The sequence below is a fragment of the Terrapene carolina genome, unplaced genomic scaffold, assembly GCF_002925995.2.
Source record: "Terrapene carolina triunguis isolate 2854851 unplaced genomic scaffold, T_m_triunguis-2.0 Scaffold84, whole genome shotgun sequence".
NCBI lineage: Eukaryota > Metazoa > Chordata > Testudines > Emydidae > Terrapene > Terrapene triunguis.
The window spans coordinates 7,692,291-7,718,203 of NW_020664435.1; the positions used below are offsets into that span (position 1 = coordinate 7,692,291).

At 38.4% G+C, this 25,913-nt stretch overlaps 1 protein-coding gene across 1 annotated transcript in view; it reads right to left on the reverse strand.

The window, feature by feature from the left end:
- Window positions 1-4,037: 4,037 nt before the first annotated feature.
- Window positions 4,038-25,913, reverse strand: part of UBE2E1 (ubiquitin conjugating enzyme E2 E1) — a 54,418-nt gene continuing 32,542 nt past the window's right edge. Inside the window, exons 3-5 of the mRNA XM_024214537.1 lie at window positions 13,712-13,844; window positions 6,019-6,166; window positions 4,038-4,870 (exon numbers count right to left, since the gene is read on the reverse strand). Of these exons, the coding sequence (XP_024070305.1) occupies window positions 4,773-4,870; window positions 6,019-6,166; window positions 13,712-13,844 (379 nt within the window). The 3' untranslated portion in view covers window positions 4,038-4,772. The remainder of the gene's footprint in view (window positions 4,871-6,018; window positions 6,167-13,711; window positions 13,845-25,913) is intronic.

The following is a 25,913-nucleotide window of genomic DNA, read 5'->3' on the forward strand; positions in this document are numbered from 1 at the left end:
AGTGTAGCCATAGCCTAAGTAAACAACAGTGTGAAGCACTGTATCTCTTTGTGGAAGAGGCTTAATAAGTGTAGTGAGAGGCCTGCTAGTGGTGGGTATATCTAAAAGTCAGCCAGCCAGCTCCAAATGGCAGATCAGCAGAAATGCTTGTGCAGATCCCTCAGCTGTAACAAGCGGCACAGCTTCCAACAGCAGATGCATATGATACTGAACTTGACCTCAAAGGACGGATCAACACGTTTCAGGATTCTGCTCTCCCAACAATCTGAACAGGACTGTCATAAATATAAAGGGAAGGTAACAACCTTTATGTATACAGTAACATAAAATCCCTACTGGCCAGAGGTACAGAATCACTTACCTGTAAGGGGTTAATCAGTTCAATTAACCTAGTTGGCACCTGACCAGAAGGACCAATGAGGAAAGAAGATACTTTCAGATTGGGGAGAGGTGGGGGGAAAGGTTTTTGTGCTCTCTTTGTTGGTTCCCTCTTGGGACAAAGAGAGAAACCAAGCAGGTAAACCAGCTCCTAAAAAGATCCTGAAATGATACATCTAAAATTACAGAAATTGTAAGTAATAGCAAGGAAATGCATTAGATTATCTTTTGTTTTAGCTTGTGAATTTTCCCTATGCTAAGAGGTAATTTTATCCCTGTTTGTAACTGGGAAGCAGAGTCAGAGGGGAATCCTCTGTTTTAAATCTTTTTATTTACCCTGTAAAGTTCTCTTCCATCCTGATTTTGCAGGTGTGATTTTTACTTTTTTTTTTTTATTAAATAAAATTTTTTTAAGAACCTGATTAATTTTCAGTGATCTACAAACCAGGGATTTGTTAACCTATTGGTTGGTATATTATTCTCAAGCCTCCCCAGGAAAGGAGGTGAAGGGGTTTGGTGGGGATAGGGCTCCAAGTGGCCCCTCCCCAAATGTTTATTTAAATCACGTGGTGGTGGCAGCAATACCGTCCAAGGACAAGGAATGGAATTTGTGCCTTAGGGAAGTTTTTAACCTAAGCTGGTGGAATATAAGCTTAGGGGGTCTTTCAGGCGGGTCCCCACATCTGTACCCCAGTGTTCAGAGTGGGGAGGGAACCCTGACAAGGACTGAGGAGGGAGATAGAGCGAAAGCAGTGGGAGAGCAAATCATTTCTACAGAGAGATAGCAGCTGCTTGGAAAGCCAGATGAATGAAACAGTGAACAGATGAGTAAAGTTCCATACACTTCCAACTAAGTAGTATTTCCTGGTATTTTAAACAGTGTTGTACTGTCATGAGTCAGCAAGACCTCAATAGTTATTTGTGGTGACGCTTAAGCTGCTGAGTACTGTCATTTGAAAGTGTCAAGTTTGATGGCTGCACTAACCCTTTAAGTATGTACCTGCAATATCCTTCTGCTACACAGTGGTACGAATACCTCAGTGCAAAGTATGAACAGTTAGTAAGGATGGTGCAATAATACAATTTACCAGACTGAAGCAAGTTTTTACGATGGAGTAACTTGGATGACCTGTACAGTTGAACCTGTTTTTTGTCTTGCTCCATGAGGTAGTTCTGGATCAGTGTTCTTCCTGTGTGCAAGGCGTATGACAAGAGAGAGTCAGCAATTACATCTTCAATTATTTGCTATTCCTTATGGCTGAGCAAGCTCCTGCTACCCTCTGCTAGAACCTTGCATGTGTTTCTGTTGCAGGATTGCAGCTGACTAAGAGCTATGGCACTATGAGAGCAGCGGTGGAACACCACCCACTTTAATTTCCTGCTGACTGTACATGAATTCTCCATGTTTCTCACCATACAGGGGACTTGACTGTTTACATGTAGTGTTTGCAGCAGACCACTGACTTAGTTTTGGAAGTGGGATGAAGATAGGACTAACTTGTTCTACCAGCAGTGGTTCTCCAGCTTTTACATGCCATCATTAACCCCCTGCATGTTACCAAGTTTAAGGAGCTCCCATCTACTCATAACAAAGAGGAAGTAGGGTGTGCCACCCCTGCTGTCATAGCAGCAGGTGGAGAACCCATGCTCAGAATGGCAGATGATTCAGTCTCAGATCAGTCACGTGGACTTGCCAGGTGTCTAACCAAATACTACCTATGAAGTCACCACATGAGTGGGTGTTCTGTATTAGAGAGCAGGGAAAGCAGGCAAGATAAATAATGCTAGTATGTCAGAATTAACACTGAAGGCCTGTGAGGTTGGAGTGGACAGTGTTACCCTATACACTTCTGCACTACATAGCCTGAATCCTATAGAGGTTACGAGCCAGGAGAAAGTTCTACATTGTTTGCTCCCCTTGCTGTGATCTAAATGGCCTGATCCCTTTGTCTGAAGTAGAGGAAATCAGGTGGTAGTATGGCATCAATTTGCCACTGTAGCACTGGGAGGGGTTCTCGCATTGGCAATCCACCTCCCAGGCAATAACTAGGTGGATGGAAGAATTCTTCTGTTAACTAGTGCTGTCTACACGGAGGGTTAGATCATCTTAACTACATCTCTCGGGGTGTGGATTTCTCACACCCGAGCCACATAGCTATTGCAATGTAACTTTTCAGTGTAGGCCAGGCCTAACAGCTCAGCACTGCTCTATTGGGCATTAAGAACCTAAGTGGTTTCTAAGTGGTCTACAGTGAAAATTTCTGTTGATCTAGCTACCATCTTTCAGGGAGGTGGATCAACTATAGTGAAAGGAGAACCCCATGGGTTGCTTTAGTGAGTGGCTTCACTGAAGCACTACAGCAGTACCACTGTGGCATTTTAAGTGTAGACATAGCCTAATAAAGGGAGAAGGCATTAGGGATTATACAGGGTGACTAAGAAGTAGTACATCACCACATAAGCTAAAGAAAACCCAACACGTTACTTTTCATTTGGTCAGACTAGATACTGGCATTGTCTGGGGCTTTTAAAAAGAAAAAAAAAAAAGCCCTTTTCTTTACAGGTCTGTCCTACTGCTTTTTAGTCACTCAGGCTTAGTGTCCTTTCTAAGTACTACCATCCCTTGCAGTAAAGTAACTGATCTAGTTGTAGCCCTCAAACAATTTGGAGCAGCTGGTGTTGTGTCCGAGTGAAACTTGCATATACATACAGCTTTCTACAGGATTAGTAAGTTTCTATGGGCAGTGAACTATTGCTGTCGATAGTGTGATTCAGTGACTACAGCGGGGAGGGGACGGACTGAGGCACAGCTAGTGTGTTCTGTTCTTTGCTTTACCATTGATTCAATACCTGTCGAAGACTGATCACTTAGCTCCCTTACAGCGAGATTGTCCCTATCCCTTACTTGGCTGTACAAGCGACATTATCAGGAAATAGTTTTGCAGCAGGTTAGAATCGGTCTTCCCCACTTTTCATATAAGTTGTGTTTTGCCCAGCTCTTTTATGATGCCATTCCTTCTCCTCCTCCAACTGGAAGTACAGCTCTCTCTCAGTACAGCTGTGACAGACATTCCCCTCAGCCTCTCACCTGCAGCCCATCCTTAGTCTGACACTGTTCCAGCTGCATTCTCTGCAGTTTTAGCTAATGGGTAGCACTTCAAAACCAGTTTTGGGAGCAGTTAACCGTAAAGGTAAGAAGCATGGAATCTTCAGCAATGTGCTGTGACAGGGATGCTATGTAGATCCCTTCAGGTTCTACTGTACTCAGCTAGACTATTCCTATGGTATGCAGTGTTGTAGCTGACCTGAAGAGCTCTGTGTAAGCTCAAAAGCTTGTCTCTCTCACCAACAGAAGTTGGTCCCATAAAAGATATCGCCTCCCCCACCCCATGTCTCTATTCCTGGGGTATCAGCAAGTACATACTAATGTAGAAAAGCCTTTAAAAAATGGAAGCTGTAGGAGCTGCTTACTACAAAGCACCCATCCAGGCAAGTTTACGGCCATTGATAAATCAGTGCAGGGAATTCTTCCCTGAATGCTTTCAGACAGCAGTTAGTTTACAAGGAAAAATAGTGGATACTGAATATAGGTCTTTCATCAAAATGTATTGGGGAGAAGCTATTTCAGCAAAACAACAAAGCAGGTCACTAAGCAGGAGTCATTTTTTACATATTTTTATTAGCACAGTAACAAATGCAGACTTAAGTAGCCCACAACATACAACCAATCCACTGAGTGACTCCTATTCCACGCCTTACAGTTAAACAGCTTAAGGTATTTCACTACAGGTTGCCATAAATCCTGATTAAAACCTTTATTCTTTTCACAAAGGTAGATTGGCATATAAAATAATACATTAACAACTACTTCTCATTTCCTATGAGGCCATATATCCACTCCTCCATATTACATATCATGAGATGAGTCTTTGAAAAGGAATTGTTAAATACCAGCACACCCTCCCAAGGGGGGAAAAAAATCCCAACATCTTTTACAAAAACAAAAACAAAAAACCCAGTGTGTAGAGTCTTCAAAGGACTTTTACATAAATGTCAACATATGTACCTGTACAAAATTAAGCTGTTCTCTTTTACATATCGCAAGCAACAGAACAAAAAAATGTTTAAGTTTACATTCTTCTTGGTACTAATATGTGAGCTAATATTGCTGAACTAATGACAGTCTTAAAATATGCTATTCCCAATTCTAGCTGTCTACTGTAGCAAGATACCTTAAGTTACAACAACAAAATCTTAGGAAATAAAAGACTGAATAAAATCTGTTATAGAAATACCCTACTCTTTACCAGCGCCCTCCCTCCCCCCACTTCAAAATCAATAAGCAGCTCTTTCCATCACAGACAAATAATGCAAGAGTTTGACAAAAATCCATTTTATGTAGCATATCTTTTGGTCCACTGTCTGGCCATTCTGTCATGCTCTGCTCTGTTAGTCATATACTGAGTGGCAATACTTCCAACCAGGGGATCAGCTGAAAAGAAAAAAAAAAAAGTTCCTGCTCATTTTAGTTAAGAGAACTGGGGAAAAACATAAAAGAAAGTTGAGAATTGGTCTGATGGGTTACCCAAAAGCATTCATGGGGGCGGGGAAGTATATGGTGGAACACTGACCCATTTTATAGTACATAGATTATTAGACTTTCCAAGTAGAGAACAGGTCTTAATGTGTACATGTAAATTTATGGTGCTTTATAAGTGATTGCTCAATGTCGGGGGAAAAGATTCACTAATTCAAGTTTTAAGGAGGTAAAAAGACAACAGACACTTATAACCTACAAGGATGGCAAAGCATATTGCAGATTTTACCTGATTTGTGTGCTTCAATTTCCTTTACCATTTCTAAGGCCGTATGCATGTCTCAGACACTAAGTGCACCTATATCCATATAAATCTGGCTTCCATGAAAAGATTAGATCAGGTGTTTTTGGTGAAGTACACATAGCACAACACCTTAGCTACTACACTTCTATAAAAGTTAGAAGAATTTCTATAAGTTTTGCTTATTTTATATTACTGAGATATACTTAGTTAAGTAAGCGGGACACAGGAGGGAAGTACTAAAAACAATTCTTAACTGACTTAGGAATTATATATAAATATGGTGGTGGGAAGTTTATTCTTGAATAATTTACTGTAAAGCTGAACTGGAGCTTCCAGGAAAACTTCCAGCTCGTTATCTTCTCAGCCTTGTTTGTGGTGGTAATTTTTAAATACATCTAGTCTATTACTAAATCACTAGAATTTCAGATGGTGCAAACTCCACACACGAATATGGTGTTTAAAACACCACTTTCTTTTTAGCTGGAATTTCAATCTACAGGATGATTGTCCGGGATTTTTCTGGTTGCTGCTTTCTTTGCAGTGCAGCTTAAGAACAGATAGACTACAGACGTATACAGAATATCAGAACAACTTCTATTATCCCTCAAAGACAACAGAAAGCTTGGGCTATCTTGTGGGGACAGAGAGTCTCTTCTCCAAGGGCTTGATCCTATGCTCATTGAAGTCAATGGTAAAGCTCCCTTTGACTTTAATGATGGAGGATCAGGGTGTAAGTTACTAAAATGCCAGATGATCAGTATCAATAGAGATGTTATCTGTTAGGGTATGAGAGACTTACCAGGGTTGCAGTCTGTAAGAAGTGAGCAGATGGACAGGAGAACTTTAGAAATAGTTAGTGCTGGACTCCAGTTGTCTTTTAAAATGTCAAGGCAGATCACTCCTTGGCTGTTAATATTACAGTGATAGATTCTTGTCCGAAACGTAACCTAGAAAAACCACAATTACAAGACTTTTTGCTAACATGTCACACCACACAGTCATAAGGTTTGATTTTACAGATTTAAACAGAAAAAAGGATAGAAAACCCAGCATTTAATTCAGATTAAAAGTAACTCCAGCTCTGCATGGCTAAGATGCCAAGTTAATTTTTACATCTCACTCAGCTTTAGTATACATTTATAGAGTGCCATTTAATATCTTTCCTATCAGAATAATCAATAATAAAACTGGGTGGGTTTTTTAGATTCCTGGTGTGCTGCTGCCCTCTGGTGTCAACTAGTTGTATTACAACAGTTTTAAATCAGTTTTTAAAACAAGCAGATATTAAACTAATAAGAACAGGTACTATGCTTGATCTTACTACTATTGTACTAATCTTTCTTTTGTGTTTTCCATATTGTTTTATGCAACAAGCGAAACAGTGGTTATATTTCATTTGTAGAAGAAAAGTGTGAAATAATAGTTCAATTCACTTTTAGCTTAAATTTAACAGAAGATGAAGTATTTACTTTAAATGAAAATTAGAAATAATGAGCTATACTTTACATTTGCACAAACTGTACAGATAAAACTGAATTCTATATGCTTCTCAAGCACCATAAGATCAACCTGGATGGTCAGTTTCTCTCCATGCTAAATTTCCCACTGTTAATGGAACATTTCTTTTGTTGTTTTATTTTTGTTGCACAATTCTCTCCATTTCTAATGCAAATCATATTTCAGTTAAATCATGAGACTAGATTTCCCCCCCACCTATAACATAAACAGATTGTATAGGAAAGTGCGACGTTGAAAATTGAAGTCTCCTGTTTATCAAAGAGTCCACAGAGCTCCACAGCACATCCAGGCCAATATCTGTAGCAGATTCCCATTGAATCCCCCGTGTCAGAAGAAGGCAGGCCTCCACTCTTGGGATGGCTGCTGCAGTGAGGGGCTTTTGCAGCGCCCTTAGAATTCTAAAACTGTGGAACAACTCAGAACAGGTAAAATAATGAAACCAAAGCAGTAGAAAAACCTTCCTGCTCTTCTCCAATCTGGACCTGGAGGAACCAATTCTAGGGTCAGCAGGATGGTTGTCTCCACTCCATTTCAAAACCAGTCTCAATACTAAGGGCATTAATCATCATCATGGTGAGCACCGTCATAGTGGTGTGAGAGATATGGACGCCTGTCCATTCAGCATGGCAAGGCAATGACCAAATTAATTTCAAATAGCCACCAGATGATAGCTTCTGGTTGTGACTATGTCAAAGTTGTATTGTATTTGAGAGTAGTCCAGAGGTGAAGAATGCTTTTCAAAGCCCCCCTTCTTCAGAGTTCCCAAATCTCATGATTTTATTGTAAGTCTTGTGATATTTGCAGTTTTGCTTCTGGAGATTAAGTGATTGTGAGAATTCTAATGTTCATGTAAAACAATTAAAAAGGTTCCTAGACTTTATGGTTGCAGAGAAAAGCTTGGAAATGTGACTTAAGTGTACCCTAAAAACCAGAAAGCAAATAAAGGAACCCCACATTTTTAATTAAAAGAATCATAATTTTTAAACCAATCTTGTGATGTTGGGGGCTTAACTTACGATTTTTGAACATCTGGGGTTGGCAATACTGCTTCCCCTATTGCAGAACAGGTATGGATTGTATTAACTAGCAGCCATAACTCTTCCCTATTCATTCCACTTAAATCCACAGAATTTATGTAATCACCACAATTTCCATTTTCAAGATGAGGAAATGAAAGTTCAAGAGTTCAAGTGACCTGCCCAAGCAGGGCCGGCTCCAGGGTTTTAGCCACCCCAAGCAGCCAAAAAAAAAAAAAAGCCGCGATCTGCGGCAGCAATTCAGCAGGAGGTCCTTCGCTCTGAGCGGGAGTGAGGGACTGTCCGCCGAATTGCCGTCGAACAGCTGGACCTGCCGCACCTCTCCGGAGCGGCTACCCCAAGCACCTGCTTGCCAAGCTGGTGCCTGGAGCCGGCCCTGTGCCCAAGGCCACACCGTAAGTCAATACCGTTTCTAGGGGTCTGGCTGCAGACTCAAAATCAAGAGTGCATTAATTCATGTTACCAAAGCCATGATCAAAGTTTTCAAACTTGGGTGCCTAAAGTCAGTATGAGAACCAATGTTTTTTCCCCCCTTGTTCTTACAGAATAGCAAATATGGCTCATGCTTTAATACCAGATGCTTAGATTTCCCTCACATTAGGTTCTTAAATCCACGAAGAGCAGCCAGATTTCCAAAGGGGCAGCACAACTGTAGCTTCCATTGACTTCAAAGAGCTCAGCACTTCCGAAAATTCAGTCCACTTTTATTTAGATTCTTAAGTACGCACTTCGGAGCCTAATTTTAGGCACCCAGGCTAAACCTGGCCTATGTCTTCACATTAAAAAGAAACACATTTAAAAATGTCCCAACTCTATGTTTTGGAGAACAATAACTATCCTGCAACCCTCCCTCACATGTGTGGTCCCATTGACGTCAATGGAACTACTTGCATGAATTATAATTGTTCACCTGAGTAAGAGCTGTCGGATCATGCCCTAAATCCTCAGAATTTGCCAGCTGTCCATGCCCATGAATCTTATTGTCTGTTTATTGGTAACAAGGGTAGTTAGTTGTGACTTGCACATTCAGTAGGCGTGTGGCATAAGAAAAATGTACCAGTGTTTTTTCTGGGATTAGACTGGCCTACACGTTAAACTCGTCTGTCCTCCCTCGTAGCTGTTCTGCTGCGTTCCTGGATCCTTCTAGCATTCAGCAACGTGAAAAAACACTGTTCATGCCCCTCCCTCTCACTCAGTCTCTGAGTGGGAGCATTGGCAGGGGTGTGGCATGTGTAACTACAAAACTAATGCCTCTAGTTTCCTGGGCAATGCATCTTTAAGTCTCCAAGAACTCACCTGCTATGCAGAGTGCTGCAGCTCTTTTTGTTCTCAGAGGTACAGTAGCCTGTTACACAAGAGACACCCCCACACTATGCTCTCTCATGGAGACATTACACTTTGTTCTTTATAAATTACTTTGATTTTCAATTAAACAAAAGTACATGCTTTTGCATATTATGTATGGAAGTAACAAAATAATCTCCAGGAGAGAGCACAGCATCTCTCTCTCCTCTGTAACAGGCAACAGCAACTGAGAACAAAACCAGCTGCTGATCTCTGCACATCAGAGAACTTTAAATGTACGATATACAGAAACCAAAAAGACATCTGTTTCTTTGCTTCATATACCCCAATGAGTGCTTCCTAGTCTACGTCATGTGGATCAGGCCAAGCAGATGGGTGACCTCACTTGGTGATAACAGCAATTGAAAAAACATAGCTCCATTCAGGATAGGGGCAGGCGAGGAAGAATGGAAGTCCATGGCATGTACAGTTCCCAGGCAAGACTTTGCTATTGGCTCATAAGCAGCCTGCAATTCCATCCCACTGTTGGTTTAATATTGCACTATTTTGACCTTCAGCTCTGATTTTCCAAAATTTCTACCTCACCAGCTTTCAGAAGGCAATTTGTTAAAAGGCATCATAAAACTTTTCAAAAAAGGAAGCATGAGTATTTCCAGGTTGATTAACTAAAGACCAAATTCATGGAAAGTTCAAGCATTCCAATTTGCAAATGCACACTGGCTCAGAGCACAGTAGATGAAAATTGGGTAACCTGAGAAAACAACTTTTTCAGACAGATTTTCAGTCCAGTAGGTTACTATTTGGAATTAAAGCATAAGCCATATTTGTTAATGTAAGAACAAGAAAAAAAAATCATCATCAGTGGTATAGACTGGCCAAAATTTACGGCTGCTTATCGAAGTGACTGTTCTCTAGTTAGAGGAGCTCTGCCTAATTGAGGCAATGAGGAAAGGATTTAAGTGATTTCCACTTACGTAGAAAATCAAACCTCTGATGTTTTTAATGCACATATAGACCAGCTGTTCACCATTTACAATTTTTGTTGATGATACAAAAGCCAATCGCATGCAGAACATAAGAATGAAATCTGAAAAAAAAATGTACAAATATGTTTAAAGTAGGGCTGTCGATTAGTCGCAGTTAACTCATTCGATTAACTCAAAAAAATTAACCGCGATTAATCGCATTGTTAAACAATAGAATATTTAATAAATTTCAATTGGTATTTTCGGATGTTTTTCTACATTTTCAAATATATTGATATTCTATTACAACACAGAATACAAAGTGTACAGTGCTCACTCTATTCTTTCTTATTACAAATATTTGCACTGTAAAAATGATAAACAAAATAAATAGTATTTTTGAATTCACCTCATACCAGTACTATAGTGCAATCTCTTTATCGTGGAAGTGTAACTTACAAATGTAGATTTTTTTTGTTACATAACTGCATTCAAAAATAAAACAATGTCAAACTTTAGCGCCTACAAGTCCATTCTGTCCTACTTCTTGTTAAGCCAATCGCTAAGGCAAACAAATTTGTTTATATTTACGGGAGATACTTCTGCCTGTTTCTTATTTACAATGTCACCTGAAAATGAGAACGGGTATTTGCATGGCACTTTTGTAGTCAGTGTTGCAAGGTATTTACGTGCCATATGCCTTTCATATGCCTCTTCATGCTTTGGCCACCATTCCAGACAACATGCTTCCATGCTGATGATGCTCATTAAAAAAATAATGTGTTAATTAAATTTGGGACTGAACTCCTTGGGGGAGAATTGCAAGTCTCCTGCTCTGTTTTATCCACATTCTGACATATATTTCATGTTATAGCAGTCTCGGATGATGACCCAGCACACGTTCGTTTTAAGAACACTTTCACAGCAGATTTGACAAAAAGCAAAGGTGGTACCAATGTGAGATTTCTAAAAATAGTTACAGCACTCGACGCAAGGTTTAAGAATCTGAAGTGCCTTCCAAAATCGGAGAGGGATGAGGTGTGGAGCATGCTTTCAGAAGTCTTAAAAGAGCAAAACTCAGATGCGGAAACTACAGAACCCAAACCACCAAAAAAGAAAATCTACCTTCTGCTGGTGGCATCTGGCTCAGATGATGAAAATGAACATGCATCAGACTGCTCTGCTTTAGACTGTTATCGAGCAGAACCCATCATCAGCATGGAAGTATGTCTTCTCTAATGGTGGTTGAAGCATGAAGGGACATTGAATCTTTTGTGCATCTGGCACATAACTATCTTGCGATGCCAGCTACAACAGTATCATGCGAACGCCTGTTCTCACTTTCAGGTGACATTGTAAATAAGAAACAGGCAGAAGTATCTTCCGTAAACGTAAACAAACTTGTTTGTCTTAGCGATTGGCTGAACAAGAAGTAGGACTGAGTGGACTTGTAGGCTCTAACGTTTTACATTGTTTTATTTTTGAATGCAGGTTTTTTTTGTACATAATTCTACATTTGTAAGTTCAACATTCATGATAAAGAGATTGCACTACAGTACTTGTATGAGGTGAATTGAAAAATACTATTTCTTTTTTACAGTGCAAATATTTGTAATAAAAAATAAATATGAAATAAGCACTGTATACTTCGTATTCTGTGTTGTAATTGAAATCAATATATATGAAAATGTAGAAAACATCCAAAAATATTTAAATAAATGGTATTCTATTATTATTTAATTGCGTAATTAATCACGATTAATTTTTTTAATTGCTTGACAGCCCTAGTTTAAAGTAAAAGTTTGTTACAAATGCTGGAGTGATCACAATGGTGAAAAATCAACACAATATTAACAAAATCAAATCAGATCTGGAAAACACTAAGCTATTAAGACAATACAAAGAGATATTTGAAGCCAACAGAACACTAAGCCATATGGAAGAAGAGTAGACAATATAATGAAACTGGACTCCCCTCTGGAAAGGTCGCACTTGAAAGAGCTCCGTCTTGGTCACTGCGTTGATGTGAAACCACTGTTGCATTAGAAAAAAAGATACAAAGAAGCTGGTCCCGTGACTCACCAAGATAAGTGGTAGGATAAGGTAATATATATAACCAGCAAAGTGAGATTGGGGGGAAGAAAGTGGTTAGAGGTTATTAAAACAAAAAAGATCAAAGCACAGATCGGGTCAACCCAAGCTACTATTTTCACCTCAACACAAATAAAATGCAGCCTTACCGTAATGGTACTCTTGGGAACCAGAGAAAATGTATGGTGTAATATTGCAGAAGAGTAGCAGCAGCCTTGAGGACCAAGTACAGTTTAAAGAGCCAAAAGCTCTTCAATTCTAATCTTGGCTCTGTCACTTTCTGGGTGGCCTGGGGCAATTCACTTAAGCCCTGATTCAGGAAGGCACTTAAGCATGTGCCTGTCTAATCAGAACCTGAATCGCTCTCTCTGTATTTCAATCTCTTCCACTTGCAAAATGGGGATAATAGTTCTATTTTGCAGGAACAGTGTGAGGATTAACGTTAACACAGAACTCTAAATATGTAATGTGCTCCATAAATACAAATTATTTACATTATACATACTAAGACTAGACACTTTGGCCGCTGTCATAGGCTTTTTTGTAAGTTTCTTGCACTGAGTGGCTTACTTTAAGTCAGAACTTTAAACAACTTTCATTTTTAAAAACTTCCACGTCTGCAGCCTCAGACCCATTCATGCAGATTAATGGAACTTGCTCTTCCCGTTTTGAGATAGACAAGCTAAAGCGCCAATGAAATGGCAACCAAACCTTTGGCACCATAGGGTATAAGATTCTCATGGCAGCATACTTCTGCCTAAGGTGAAGCAACTGGAAAGAAACATTGCTGAATATATTCATTCCAGCTGACATCCTCTTAAGATTCTCCTTGCGACCATCACCTCCAACAAAAAAATACTAAAGCAATGAAACCTGGACCCACCCTTAGGCAACCTTGTTAGGCAATTTCCTGTCTTAAGAGATGTCCTAAAGTATCCCCCCAAACATATTGGCCTAAATGTGTGAACCATAAAGCTACATCTACTTACATTAGTATTGGATTTGTGATAGAACCCAACACCACAGAATACAACAAGCTTCCAAAATATAATTTGCATCCAGAATCCAGAAAAGCACTACTAAGAAATTGATATTATACACATAAATCAACTATTAGCAAGTCCCTAAAAGAACCATGGCACTTAAAAACCATACTTCTGCTTGAAATCTTTTAACCTACTGTTGTTACAAAACACACCTTAAAGTTTACTGTAACTGAAAGAGATGAGAGAAAGAAATATTTGCTTCTATTTTTCCAGTTTGTTTTCTTTCTATATTTCACAGCACTTTTCGTATATTCAGTTTCATAGTTTCCCCTGTGTAGTAAGTCAGCTTCCCATGTTTGTGCAACAACAGGGAAAGGGAAAAATATTTTAAAAACCCCCCAGAAAAATGGTGATCAAAAAATAAACCCCACCAAAATTGGGCAGGGGATTCCAGGTGTGGTTCTTGAAACCAGGTTTAACTCATTTTCTTAAATCAACTTGATTTCAAATTGACTGTGTCCCATGAACATTGAGTTCTGCAAACATCCTACAGATCACTGGGTAGCAAAGTGTTAGGCTGTCTCTCTTACCTTTGGAGGCTTGAAGGGATATTCTGGTGTAAATGTGATATCAAGGAAGAAAACTCCACCCTCATATACTGAGCCTGGAGGTCCTAGAATAGTTGATCTCCATTCATAGATGTTATCGCCTTTGGGGCCAGCGCTGTGCAATAAAAAGGATACATTTATTTAGGAGGTAAAGCTACAATTTGAATAAATATGATCCCATAGTTTTAAAAAACAGTTTAATCTCAACAATGTGATATTTAATACACAATGTAGAGGTTAGGACTGTAATAAAAAGTAATGAAGCTTGGAAACAAGCAATCTACAGTCTTATACCTGGACATCTGTACCATTGTTAAGACTACGTGGCGCACACTGTATGGCAAGGGTCTGGAGAAGGAGGGGAAATTATTTTCTGTGTCTTTAAATCCCGTTCTGTTGATCTGGATGTTTAGAAGAAGTACCACCTTCCCCATTTGTCCTTACAAACAAAAACAAAATGCACACCCCTTCAGGTAGTACCAGTTCAATGCAACAAGAAACATCAGTAGTTAAGTACTACACAACTTCAAAGAGGAAAATTTTATATTTTAGAAAGGGCTGCCCTAGTAAAGCTTTATTACAGGGTTCCCATAAGCTAAACCTCACAGACCATATTAAAATTGGAAACTTGCTTATTGGTACTTCATTAAACAAATTAGAGAGTGAAAAAAAGATTATCCTTGTGTACTGATTTTTTTTTTAGTTTAATGTGAACAACAGGAGATATTATTTACATTTCCTACATTATTACTGAACAGAAGTAGTTCATTTGCTTTAATTGAGTGTATCAAAACTATATCATGGTGCTTTACAATGTCAAACTTATCCCCGCTTGGCCACAGTACATTTTGTGCAAAATGGTTTCTAAAATGAAGCAACAATATGGGTTTTTCCTAATGTTGGGGCCCATTTTACAGAGCTGTTTTTTGCAAATTCACATAAAATCAGGGTTAAATCTTGGATTTAACATTCCAGACACACCTCAAAGACCACCTTTTTCTCCTAGCACTGATATGGGTGGAGGGATAAATTAAAGGTCGTTTATTCATTATAATAATTATGGGGCATTAGTATTAGAGGTGGAAGGCATCGAATGCATTCAATATGGATGTGATAATGTGAAGGGATCCAGAGTAATTGATGGATGCTTATTAGTAGTGTTATAAATAGAAATAAATAAATACAAATAATTTTAGATCACATCGTAAAGCTCCCACACCCAAGGATGATGGACTGCTTTCTGGTCTTTGTTCTGCTGTATGGGTAAGCAAAGGGAGGAGAAGGAAGTTTGTATCGAATACCTCTATTATCTCATCTTTAGGTTCCAAATCCAATAAATGCCCATGGTACTTTGACGATTAATTTTAATAGCGAGACCCGTACTAGAAGATTTCTTTGCATGTCTCCCCACATCCTCCCCAGTGTGTAAAGTTCTGAAAACTAGCACAAAAATTACATACCGTACATTGGTAAATATCTCTCTCATCCCAACCCAAAGCTTCACACAGCTTGTGAAATGAGGCTTCGAACAAAAACACTAATGTAAGGTAAAAGCCATTGTACCCTAAAGACTCATGATATCCCTCTCCTCCCTAATTATTTCTCTTTGTCCCATACAGGTCTGTATATCTGGATGCTTAGCTCTACAGCTACTGGATGTGTAATGGGCTGTGACACAACTGTATTTCTACAAAAAGCCCTGCCTAGTGACAGGCACCAGCTTAACTGTGCAAAGTTATTGAAAAGGACACTCTTGGGTGCCCTTAGCCACTACTCCAAGAAATTACCTCTTGGAGTGGTATTGAAACACTATCATTACTCCAAGTTGCACAAGCCAACCCCCTTAAGATGGAACTACTGCATGGAACAGGTCCTTGCAATTTGTTAATACCAATTTACTGCTGGAATTTACAAAGTAAAAACTGTCAACTGGGAGTACTTCAACAGAGGGTGGGAAAGGGGGAAGCAACATGATCAGCATACTGAATACGCCCCTCTGAGCCTATGAGAAATATTTCAGTATTTTATTTTGCATTTCATTTCTAGTTTAAACCCAAAGAACTGTCAATACAAAAAAAACCTCAATGACTTAAAATTATTATTCAATAAAAACCCGATGACTTCAAAAATATTATTCATAATAGTCTTAGAAATGTCTTATACCCTATTAAGCTTCCAATTAGTTATTAATGCATGCAAGGTGCTTTCATTTCCACAGATGTAGTAGTATATTAATAGAGGTTTGGATTAAATATATATATCACATCTTTGTAAAACATTAGTAGACATTTCCCCAATATTTTATTAAAAAGTGATGCATGTAGCTTACCTTTCAAGCCTTTCATTTCAATTAACAGTATGAAATAGCTGGAGGATTTCAATTTTTAAATAGCATAATTGATTTCTTATAAAGAAAAGATTGAAAGGGGGAGATGCAAGTCAGTTACAGAATGCAACATAATTTGGGTTTAAATTAGGATTAGGTACTATCAAGTGGCTCAATACCCAAGTGCTTATTAGAAAAGTGATGGTACTTGAATGTAGTTTAAGTGCAGTGGCATTATCTTCAGTGAAGATACAAAAAGAAGTCAAAGGTGAGGGATTACATTTTTTGCTTAAAATCCTTTGCAATTATCTGTTTAAAAAGAACACATCAATATGTAGATATATGGTGGATAGGCACAACTGCTACCTCCAATAATCTGCGTCACTGCTATACTCAAGTTAAGTGACTATAACAGACGGATGCAACATTTAGCAGCTATCAAACACTTGGCCATTCTGAAGACAATTTAAAATAATATAAACTGATTCCACTACAAATAGCTACTACATACTGTATTAAATCCAAGAGCCAATAACCCTCTACCTCCAAACTTTTTGGGGGAGAGTTTTGTGGAGGTTGGGGGGTGTGTTAAAAGACTGAGGCCCAGATCAACGAAAGGATTTAGGTGCCTAATTGCTACATACGTCCAATATTCATGCATCGCTGAGATCTTCAAAACCTCTGCTTGGCTGCTACCTAACCCTGGAGGCATCTAAAATCCTGCGGTTAAATTTTCACTGTTAAAATCCTCCATGTGCCTAAATTTCTGCCACTGGGCACTGCCCTTATTCTAAGGGTTAATCAATTTATGGATGTCACTTAAAATCCCACCAACCACCTTAGGTCAACTTGACAGGATGGTGTGAGAAAAGAATTTCATTAGCCACAATTAATTTCAGTAGCCCATGAAAAACTAACAAATATTTCAATTAGGACTATAAGGAATACAACCATTTAACTCTCTCACAAATCCAGAGCCCTATTTTTGAATTGAATCTAAAGCAAATTGGCCAAGCTGTTTTGGAGTTACATGTCTCTGGAAAACAAAGATGAGAACAAAAATGCTTTAGAGACTACCCATTCCAGAGATCCTGATCAAACCTACATGCAAGCAAACACCACATTGGAAAAATTTGGGTATTCCCAGGCAAAACCACCTCAGTCATTTCTGCTCTAATGCTGCTAAATTAGACAGTGATGGCAACAGTCTTAATTGAACACCAAACGAGTTGCAAACAGGAGCAATAATTTTGAAGTGAAGATATTTTTTAACTTATTACATAAAATAAAATGGATTGGACTTAAAAAGGCCATGGTTTCTATGGCAGAATTCTTTGTTTTATTTTATTAAAACACAAAAATGCATCATGGTTTGACCATTTGGTTTTACGCAACTTACAGAACGGTCTCTAGTACAGTGATACAAATTTTCTGTTTCATATAATACTCAAACCATACAGACTAAAATAATATTTCTCTTCTCTACCCTAATATCTATCTTTTTATTTTGTTTTACACTTTAAAACAAATAAGTTGTTTGGTTATCACTATATTATGAAGCTACCTATTGTAAACAACTGAATAAAAAATGGAGTCCCGATGGTGGTCATTAGTTACAGGTTCCAGTGTTCTTTATCTACTGTGTTAAAAATATAAACAAACTTTTTCTTTTAAAAAAGATCCAAGAGCAAAATGCTTTGTAAACAGAGACTTAAGTTTGAGCGTTTAATATGAAAGTGTAATGAAACATTTGTTTCCAACATTGACCCTAAATCTCGCCCCTCATCCACTGCAATATATCTTCCATTGTAGAATGTTTTAACTCTGCCGCACTCTGGTAGCCCTTATCAATATAGTGGATGGGATACATGGTGGGGGTTTCTAACCTAGATCATGAGAAGGAACTTAGTGGGAGGCTAGTTAAGGACACAAGAAGTCCCTGACCAGTGGAGGATGAGGGGTTTGGGTTGCTCTACAATGATAGGTGTAGGTATTGGAGGAAAGGTGGGGTGCAGACTTAACATTGCTTTTGGAAGTTTAACAGAAAATGTAAACATGCAAAGTCAGGAAATTCTGCATTAAATATGTTTTCTGTTCTCGGGATTTTTTTTATTAAGGGGTTTTGCATTTCAAAAGTATTCCAAATACAGAAACATCAAAGTATAGCAAAAAAACCTACAAAGCTTCCTTTAGCCATGATCTCTTGTTTTTAAAAATATATACAAGTGCACAACCATAATTTTAGAAATAATTATTTCCTCTCACACACACTGTACCTGCTAGAAATGTATTCTCCCCCCCCCCCCCCCCGTACAAAAGTAGTTATTCTGAGTTACCAACAGAGCTACTCTTCAGGGCAGGGCAGGTCTATTTTTGCATACTCTACAGCATAAACAAGTAATAAATACTACCACTAATTGTGTAAATTGAAGAGTAAGGGCTGCAGACAGTCTCATCCCTGCTAGTCTGCCTCCCAGTTTAAATCATGCAGGACAGACAGGAAAAGATCCCTCTAACATATCTCGTACATGCCTAGTTGTCTACAAGAGTTTGAGTATGCATGTTCTGTATCTCTTAAGATTCCACAAGATTATTGTCAAAGGAAACTGTCTCAATAAGCACTGAAACATCACAAGGTACTGAGAAATGAATTTGAACAGCCAAGACAGAAGACACTAAGATGATACCCCAAGTCATGCACATTTAATTACTATTTGCAGTAAAGTAGTTTAAACATCAGATAGAATTTTAACTCTGTCTCATTTTTAGGTCAAGGAAAGAAACTGGACCAAAAGAAACCTAAACCAAAACAAACCAGAACAACAAAAAATACTACCACCAACAAAACCCCTTCTGGGCAGCTCTGACAGCCTAATGGTAGCGTACTGGACTATCATGTGACCAAGTAAATCAGAGCAATATTTTTGCCCACTTTAATTAGGGACAGCTGCTCCCCAGTGTCAAGATTAACTAAAATGATGGATTGACCAGGGGTAAAATGCCTTGGAGCTGCATGAGGGGTGGGGAATAGACACCAGAGAAAAGGTGGAGGCCTGGCTAGGATTTTTTGTTTTTGTTTTTTAAAGGAAGAAGAGGAGGAAGAAGGGGAGCGAATATTGTAAAAATAGAACAGAATACTGTTATGGTGATCCCACCATCTGTAAAATGGGGATAACAAGACCTAATTACTTAATTCCCATTGTAAAGCACTTTGAGCACAAGAATGAAAAAGCATGAAGCACTAAGTATTATTATGGTAATAACTAGATCTACTTCTTGAAGATATTGGTATTTTCTGTCTGACAGTCACAACCATTATGAACAGCAAATGTCTTCCAAATCTTACTCTATTCCTAACAGAAGAGAGAGAAGGCTCACACAACATTTCATTTGTAGAATTTGGAAAAGAATGACTCTCATTAATTATCTAATTAATTTATTAAAAGGCATTTTTGAAAGAAATAATACTGCAAGAAAAAGTGTATGCTTGAAACTGGAAGGTAAATTTCATAGCAAATTAACTTGGGAAGAAGTTAAAGAATGAATTAAGCACAATATTTAGGATCCAACATTGAAGTATGAGTTAGAGTAAAAACATTTTGGGGATTTCTTAGTGAAAATTTAGTGGGGTTAACCAGGGCCGGCTCTAGGCACCAGCAAAACAAGCTGGTGCTTGGGGCCACACATTTTTAGGGGCGGCATGGCCGGCTCCAGAATGCCGCACCTAAAAATGTGCCCCGGCCGCCCTAGCTCACCTCCGCTGCCGCTCGCGTGCCGCTACTCGCCCTCCCTCCCAGGCTCTCAAGCCTGGGAGGAAGGGGGAGCAGCGGGGCGCGAATCAGCTGTTTCGCGCGCCGCGGCGGCTCGGGGTCTCCCCCTCCCTCCCAGGCTCTCAAACCTGGGAGGGAGGGGGAGACTCCGAGTGGCCACGGCGCGGGCGCCGCTTCTCCCCCTCCCTCCTAGGCTTGAGAGCCTGGGGGGAGGAGGCAGGGAAGGGGCGGAGTTGAGGCGGGGCCGGGGGTGGGGTAATTAAAAAAACGGGGGGTTGGGGGGGGCGGCCAAAATTGTTTTTGGCTTAGGCGGCAAAAATCCTAGAGCCGGCCCTGGGGTTAACACACCAAAGATATTTTGCAAATGGTTCAATTTAGCTGAGTGAAAACCAGTGCAACACAATCCAAGTAAACGATCAGTCCTGCAAGAGCTATCAATCAGGTGAGGTGCTTGCAACCTTACCTTATTATGGTAGAAAGGACTGTGCCCCAGAGTAAGTGTTTGCAGGACTAGGACCACAGCTTGTATGTTTTACTTACAGCATGCACAATTCTGAGGTTGCTATCAAACTATTTGAAAACCTTTTGTGGGAAGGCCAATGCTGTTGGACTGTCTTGCTGCAAAGTTCAATTTTTAAACCTTACTTCAAAGCTTAAAAATAAAACCCTTGATTACTGGAGGGGTCAGAAAGAGGCTTACATTTTTCTCAAGAGTACGCTGAAGCTCTATGTAGTTTAGCAATAATCCCTTCAATTTAGAAGCAAGTCCTAATAAAAAGGTTCAGGAGAAATTAATGCATTTAACATCGGTTCCAAAATTGAAAATAAATCCAAACTACTCCAACTCCCAGAGGGGGTCTACTTTCTCCAGCAATGGCTTCCTCCTTCATAGGTTCCCTCTGCCACTGAGCACTGGAAGTTTATCCTACCATGTGTATGAACAGTTGCTAAGCTTCCAATCCTGCAACAGAGAGGTTGAACTGTTTTATAAAAGCTCAAGGTTGCACCATATACCTTTATTTAAATATGCAAGGACATGAAATGCCAAACTTTGAAATGTTAGTGGAAGTATTCTTATTCTATGCAAGTCTGTTTTACTTTTTCCTGCAAAGTTACATTTCAAGACAAAGGCAAAGTGATGAACTAGCTCAAATTTGACTTTACATCTCCCATTCAATGATAACTTAAACAGGAAACAATAAGATCAGGAAGAAGTGAAAGAGTATGACTCGGCTAACAACTCCTAATGGTTTATTTAAATGACAGAAAAGATGTGGTGGTAAAAGCTATGCTCTGCAAACAACCTTGTGCTATTTTAACCATCAGTTTCCTTCCTGTCATTTGTCAACTGGACTATTAGCTACCAACCTGAGGAAAGAAATTCCTCCAGATAATCAGAGCTTGTTTCCAAATGTAGTACTTATTGTATAGCTGTATACAATTTGCAATTCATAGGTAAAGCTAAATAGTCTCACGGGTATAGCACTTCTGTATCTCGGCCACTTGCTCAGTGCCATCTCAGACTCCAACATGGTTTTGGTAGTTGATACAGAACAAGTAGTAGTAAATTAACTTCTGTAATTTTTATGCTGTCAGAAGGCAAACAGACCCTAAAATTGGATTCAGCACATCAAGTGATCTTTGTACAAATGAAGATAGTTCTGGATTTCAGGACTGAAAAGAGACTGCATCTCCTTCAAGAAATGCTGCATCACTATTGCCAACAAGATATCAATCAAAGCACATGGGTCACTAGAACTGGCTTCAGCTAATATCTCTGAAGACAAGACAGGCTTATGGTCCACTTTCTCCGCTAACTTCTTTGCAGGTAGCAGGACCATAAACATATTTTCAAATACTGCAAGCAAATCCCACCCCTCAAACTGTCCACATTCATTTTAAAGGGATCAGAAGACTGTTTCCTAAATCGTATGTTTTCTACCTATTTGGAAAAACAGAAATACAGTAAGATAACCCTGCCACTCCAGGAACAAGACACATGGATACTATTTATGAGAGAGTAAGCCTAGACAAACTGACTAGAATATCCATCTATGCATTTGCAGAGTTTGCAAACGGTGCACCATAAAGATAAACAATAGGACTCCGAGCCAGATGATTGGGAGGCTTCTTTCTCCAGCCAAAAATAAAATCAAATAATAAAAATCCATATGCACATTTTTTTGTTTAAAAAAAAAATCTAAACTATTGGGTAAACCAAATTACCCTGTATGAAGTTACCAGAGTAGGCGATCTCCCTCAGAGCTCATTAGTAATAAGTTACACTACCAATGGTTTAATATTAGTGGTCACACCACTACTATGTCAAAGAAATACAAAAGCTAAATAACTTAGATTAAAGTGCACTACTAATTATGAATATGCTTGCAAAAACTGGCACCCAGAAGGTTAATAATTATGCGTAACATTTGGCTAGAGGTGCTCCTATGCTGAAGACCTGACAGCTGATGAAGACTCTGCAAATTCCTCTAATAAAGATTGGGTTCCTTGGCTAGAAACTGATTTTTCTTTCGAAGCCAACATTCATATTTCTATGGAAAAATACTTTTAAGAAATATTTTTAAATGGGAGGAGAAAACTAATGCACCCATCTAAAAAGATACTCTAAAAGACTAAAATGATCGAGATCACCACATTCATATTAACTGATGCATACATTATTGTCACTGAAGGGAAATGTTTTTTAAGGTGGCTGGGGGCAAATTCTGGGTAACTCACAACATGGTGACACAAAATTGGCTAAACCTAGTTGATTAGAAAAAACATTTAAGATTGAACTATACTACACTACCACAGCATATTTTTATTGATTACAGGGGACTGTGGAGTATTATAACAATTGCATGCCACACAAGTCATAATAAAATGCATTTTACAATTGTAGAATGGACAGCCTAGAAATTTGTTCAACTGACAGATCTGGGATGAGGGTTTCTGATAATAATTTATTCTTAAACAGTCTGTTAAAGTAAAACACAAGACAATTACATTGTAGTTACTAAAAATCATTTATATAGCATTGTAGGTTGTTCTAGTTAATAAATAATAGTTCCTATTGTTGCCCGCAAGTATCGTAGTTAATCAAGGTTTATTATAATGACAGTATCAGCAGATACTATTCAGGAGTCAACAATCTGACTTTAAGAATAAGAGAGCGTTTACTTAAAAGGTGACTTTCAAAGTACCTGAAATAAATTATTGGGTTTGTGCCCTTTTATTGCTATTTTATGAAATATGAAAGATGACTTAAGGGGGTTTGTTTTTTGAAGTTTTATTTCTGTTTGTTTTTTTATCTTAGAAATATCAGCAATGCCAAGTCTGGTCTTCTCTGGTTTTGCAGGACACACTGGACGTTTCAGAGACTGTATATGGACAGCTTTCACTCCATAACTGACCAGGCTGGTGCAGTGAATCTTCAACAAATAATGTACTTTTCCCAGAACGTTAGTCACTCATTGAAGTTAAGTAAGTGTTAACAAAAACCAAACAGTTTTAAACATTGATGGAAACACGCTTTCCCTCTCAGTTGTGCTCTCAGTTGACTCTTGTGCTGATATCATTTTAACTAGTTCTACAATTATCAGGGGGCTTGTCTACATAAGTGTTATTGTAATAAAGATGACTCAGCAGACGGTAACAGAAGCTTCAGCACATTTAAGACATAAATACATGGAAAAGGATATGATGAAACATACCATATATACTGATACCAAAATCAGCATGTGTATAAACTCATGCCCCCCTAATTCCCCTTTTTTTAAAAAAGTCATCAACCTGCACATAAACAGAGAAAACTTGTTGATAAATTAAATATACTGGTAATGAGACAACAAAGGAGAGCAGCAAGTTTTGCCTGATACAGCCTACCGCCAAGCACATAAAGAAGAACTGCTGGAACTTAGGAATTCCTCTTACCACCTCTTCTCCTGCAAAACTCAGGAGCTCCACTCCCCCAATTTGACCCCCCTTAATGTCAACCTGCAAGTTTAGCTTAAAAACAATCCACATTCTATTCACAAGTACACATTGTAACTAGATAAAAACTTTGAAGTTTAATAGCACTTCAGGAAGGATCTCTCAGAGTCTGGTCACTTATCAAATCATACAGGGAAATATTTTCTTCATAAGCTTCTTAAACTAACTATAAAATTACACAAAGCTATTTTTCATGACATTTAGCAGAATTCATGGATATCTGTACTGCAGTCACACTGTTTGGACTAAACAACACAAAATTTGATTTGCACCAATGGATACCAACTTAATTTAATTTTTTTTAACCTGTTGTTACAAGTAATACCGCAGATTACAATATGTATTTCTTTGTTTATTTTGTACATCTATCTATCTATATATATATATATATATATATATATATCTCAGACTCTGGACATATAATAATTTATTTTATAATAAATAAAAAGTTAATAGTAGAAAATTAGTGTCAGGTACTACACCTGCCACTTTGCCACTTTTATTTGTATATCCCTTCCTTTCGTATCTGGCCAGAGCTTGACAAACACATGAAAGGAAGGAAATTCCAAATTAATGATGAAACTTCTGGGAGACCTGGCATCTTTAATCCTTGTACATGGAAAATTACATCATACAACAGCACACAAGTATTTTTTTCATTTTTCCCCTGTGTCTAAAGAGGGGTGATCAGTATTAGGAAGATATTTAAATCATCCCCTTCAAAAAAAACTATGGTTTAATATGGAAAAAGCTTGTTAATCTTCTTCCACCTATTCACCAAGAGGACAATCAAGCATATTTTAAATGTTCCTTTTAATGAAATAACAAAGATGTTCAGACAGTAATACATATACATTTCAACCCTAGATTAGTAAATTAATGTTAAGGTCTAATCAATCTCATCAAAACTTTTAAAAATTGAATGATGGCAGAGTTGAGTAAGATTCCTACTTCACAAATCTAAGATTCATACATCATTATCTCATATTTGGCAGGCTCAAACAAATACCAAGGAAGGTAGAGTACACTCAGGTAGTTTTTTCTTAATGATTTACAAAGACAATACCTGTATTTCAAAGTCAACTGACATTCCTGTAATTAAACAGCCTCTCAATCATCTAACAAAACAACAACAACAAAAACCCTGATTTTTTTATGAAATGACCCAGTAAAACCATGATAAGATAAAACTCTTTTACAGCTTAAGCAAACTCAGTTGAGGAGTATACTATCCTGCAGAGCTTGTGTTAGTCATGAAAATCTGAAGAGCTGTGACATACTTGTATAATGAGAAATGGCTGATTAACATCTAGTTACGCAAAGTGTTGATACCAATAAAGATGGTATTGAACCAAAGTAATACCAAAACAAACATTTAATCTTTCAGAATTGCAAAGTGTAATTTACATATTTATATATTCTATCTTTCAATACATCAGTCAGCTAAGCCACAAGCCTGAATTATGATCAACCAAAGTCACATTAAAGGTTAAATACCGGAGTAACTGAAAGACACATGTGTGCAGATTTCAGTGTTCAGAGTATCCAGTTTTACAGCTGAAGCAGATGTTGTTAATTTAACAAAAGTATGAAGGAGAATCCTATTGGGCAGATCTCTATTAGGTGGTTTTGTCATATGGATGGTACGTAATGTATATAAATTCCTCTGTAACGGACTTTGGAAAATAGCCTGTAACTTTAACAGAGTTTTCCTTTGTAAACATTAAATATGATAAATAAGAACATGGTCAGCCCAGTAACGTAATATTCCTACTACAGCCCTAGACTTCGGTTATATAGTTCAAATCCGCACTTTGTTTCTTCACTCCAGGACCAACAGGAGGTATATAGAAACATAGGAATTGCCATCCTGGATCAGATGCAAAGTCATCTAGTTCAGTGTCCTGCTTCTGACAGTGGCCAGAACCAGATGCTTCTGAAGAAGGTATAAGAACTCCCAGTAAACAGATCTGGGGTAATCTGCCCTCTACATTCGGTCTCATCCTAATCTCCAAAAGTTTGAGACTGGCTTAAACCCTGTGGCGTGAGGTTCAATACCCCTCCCCAAATTTTACATTTTCCAAAATTCATC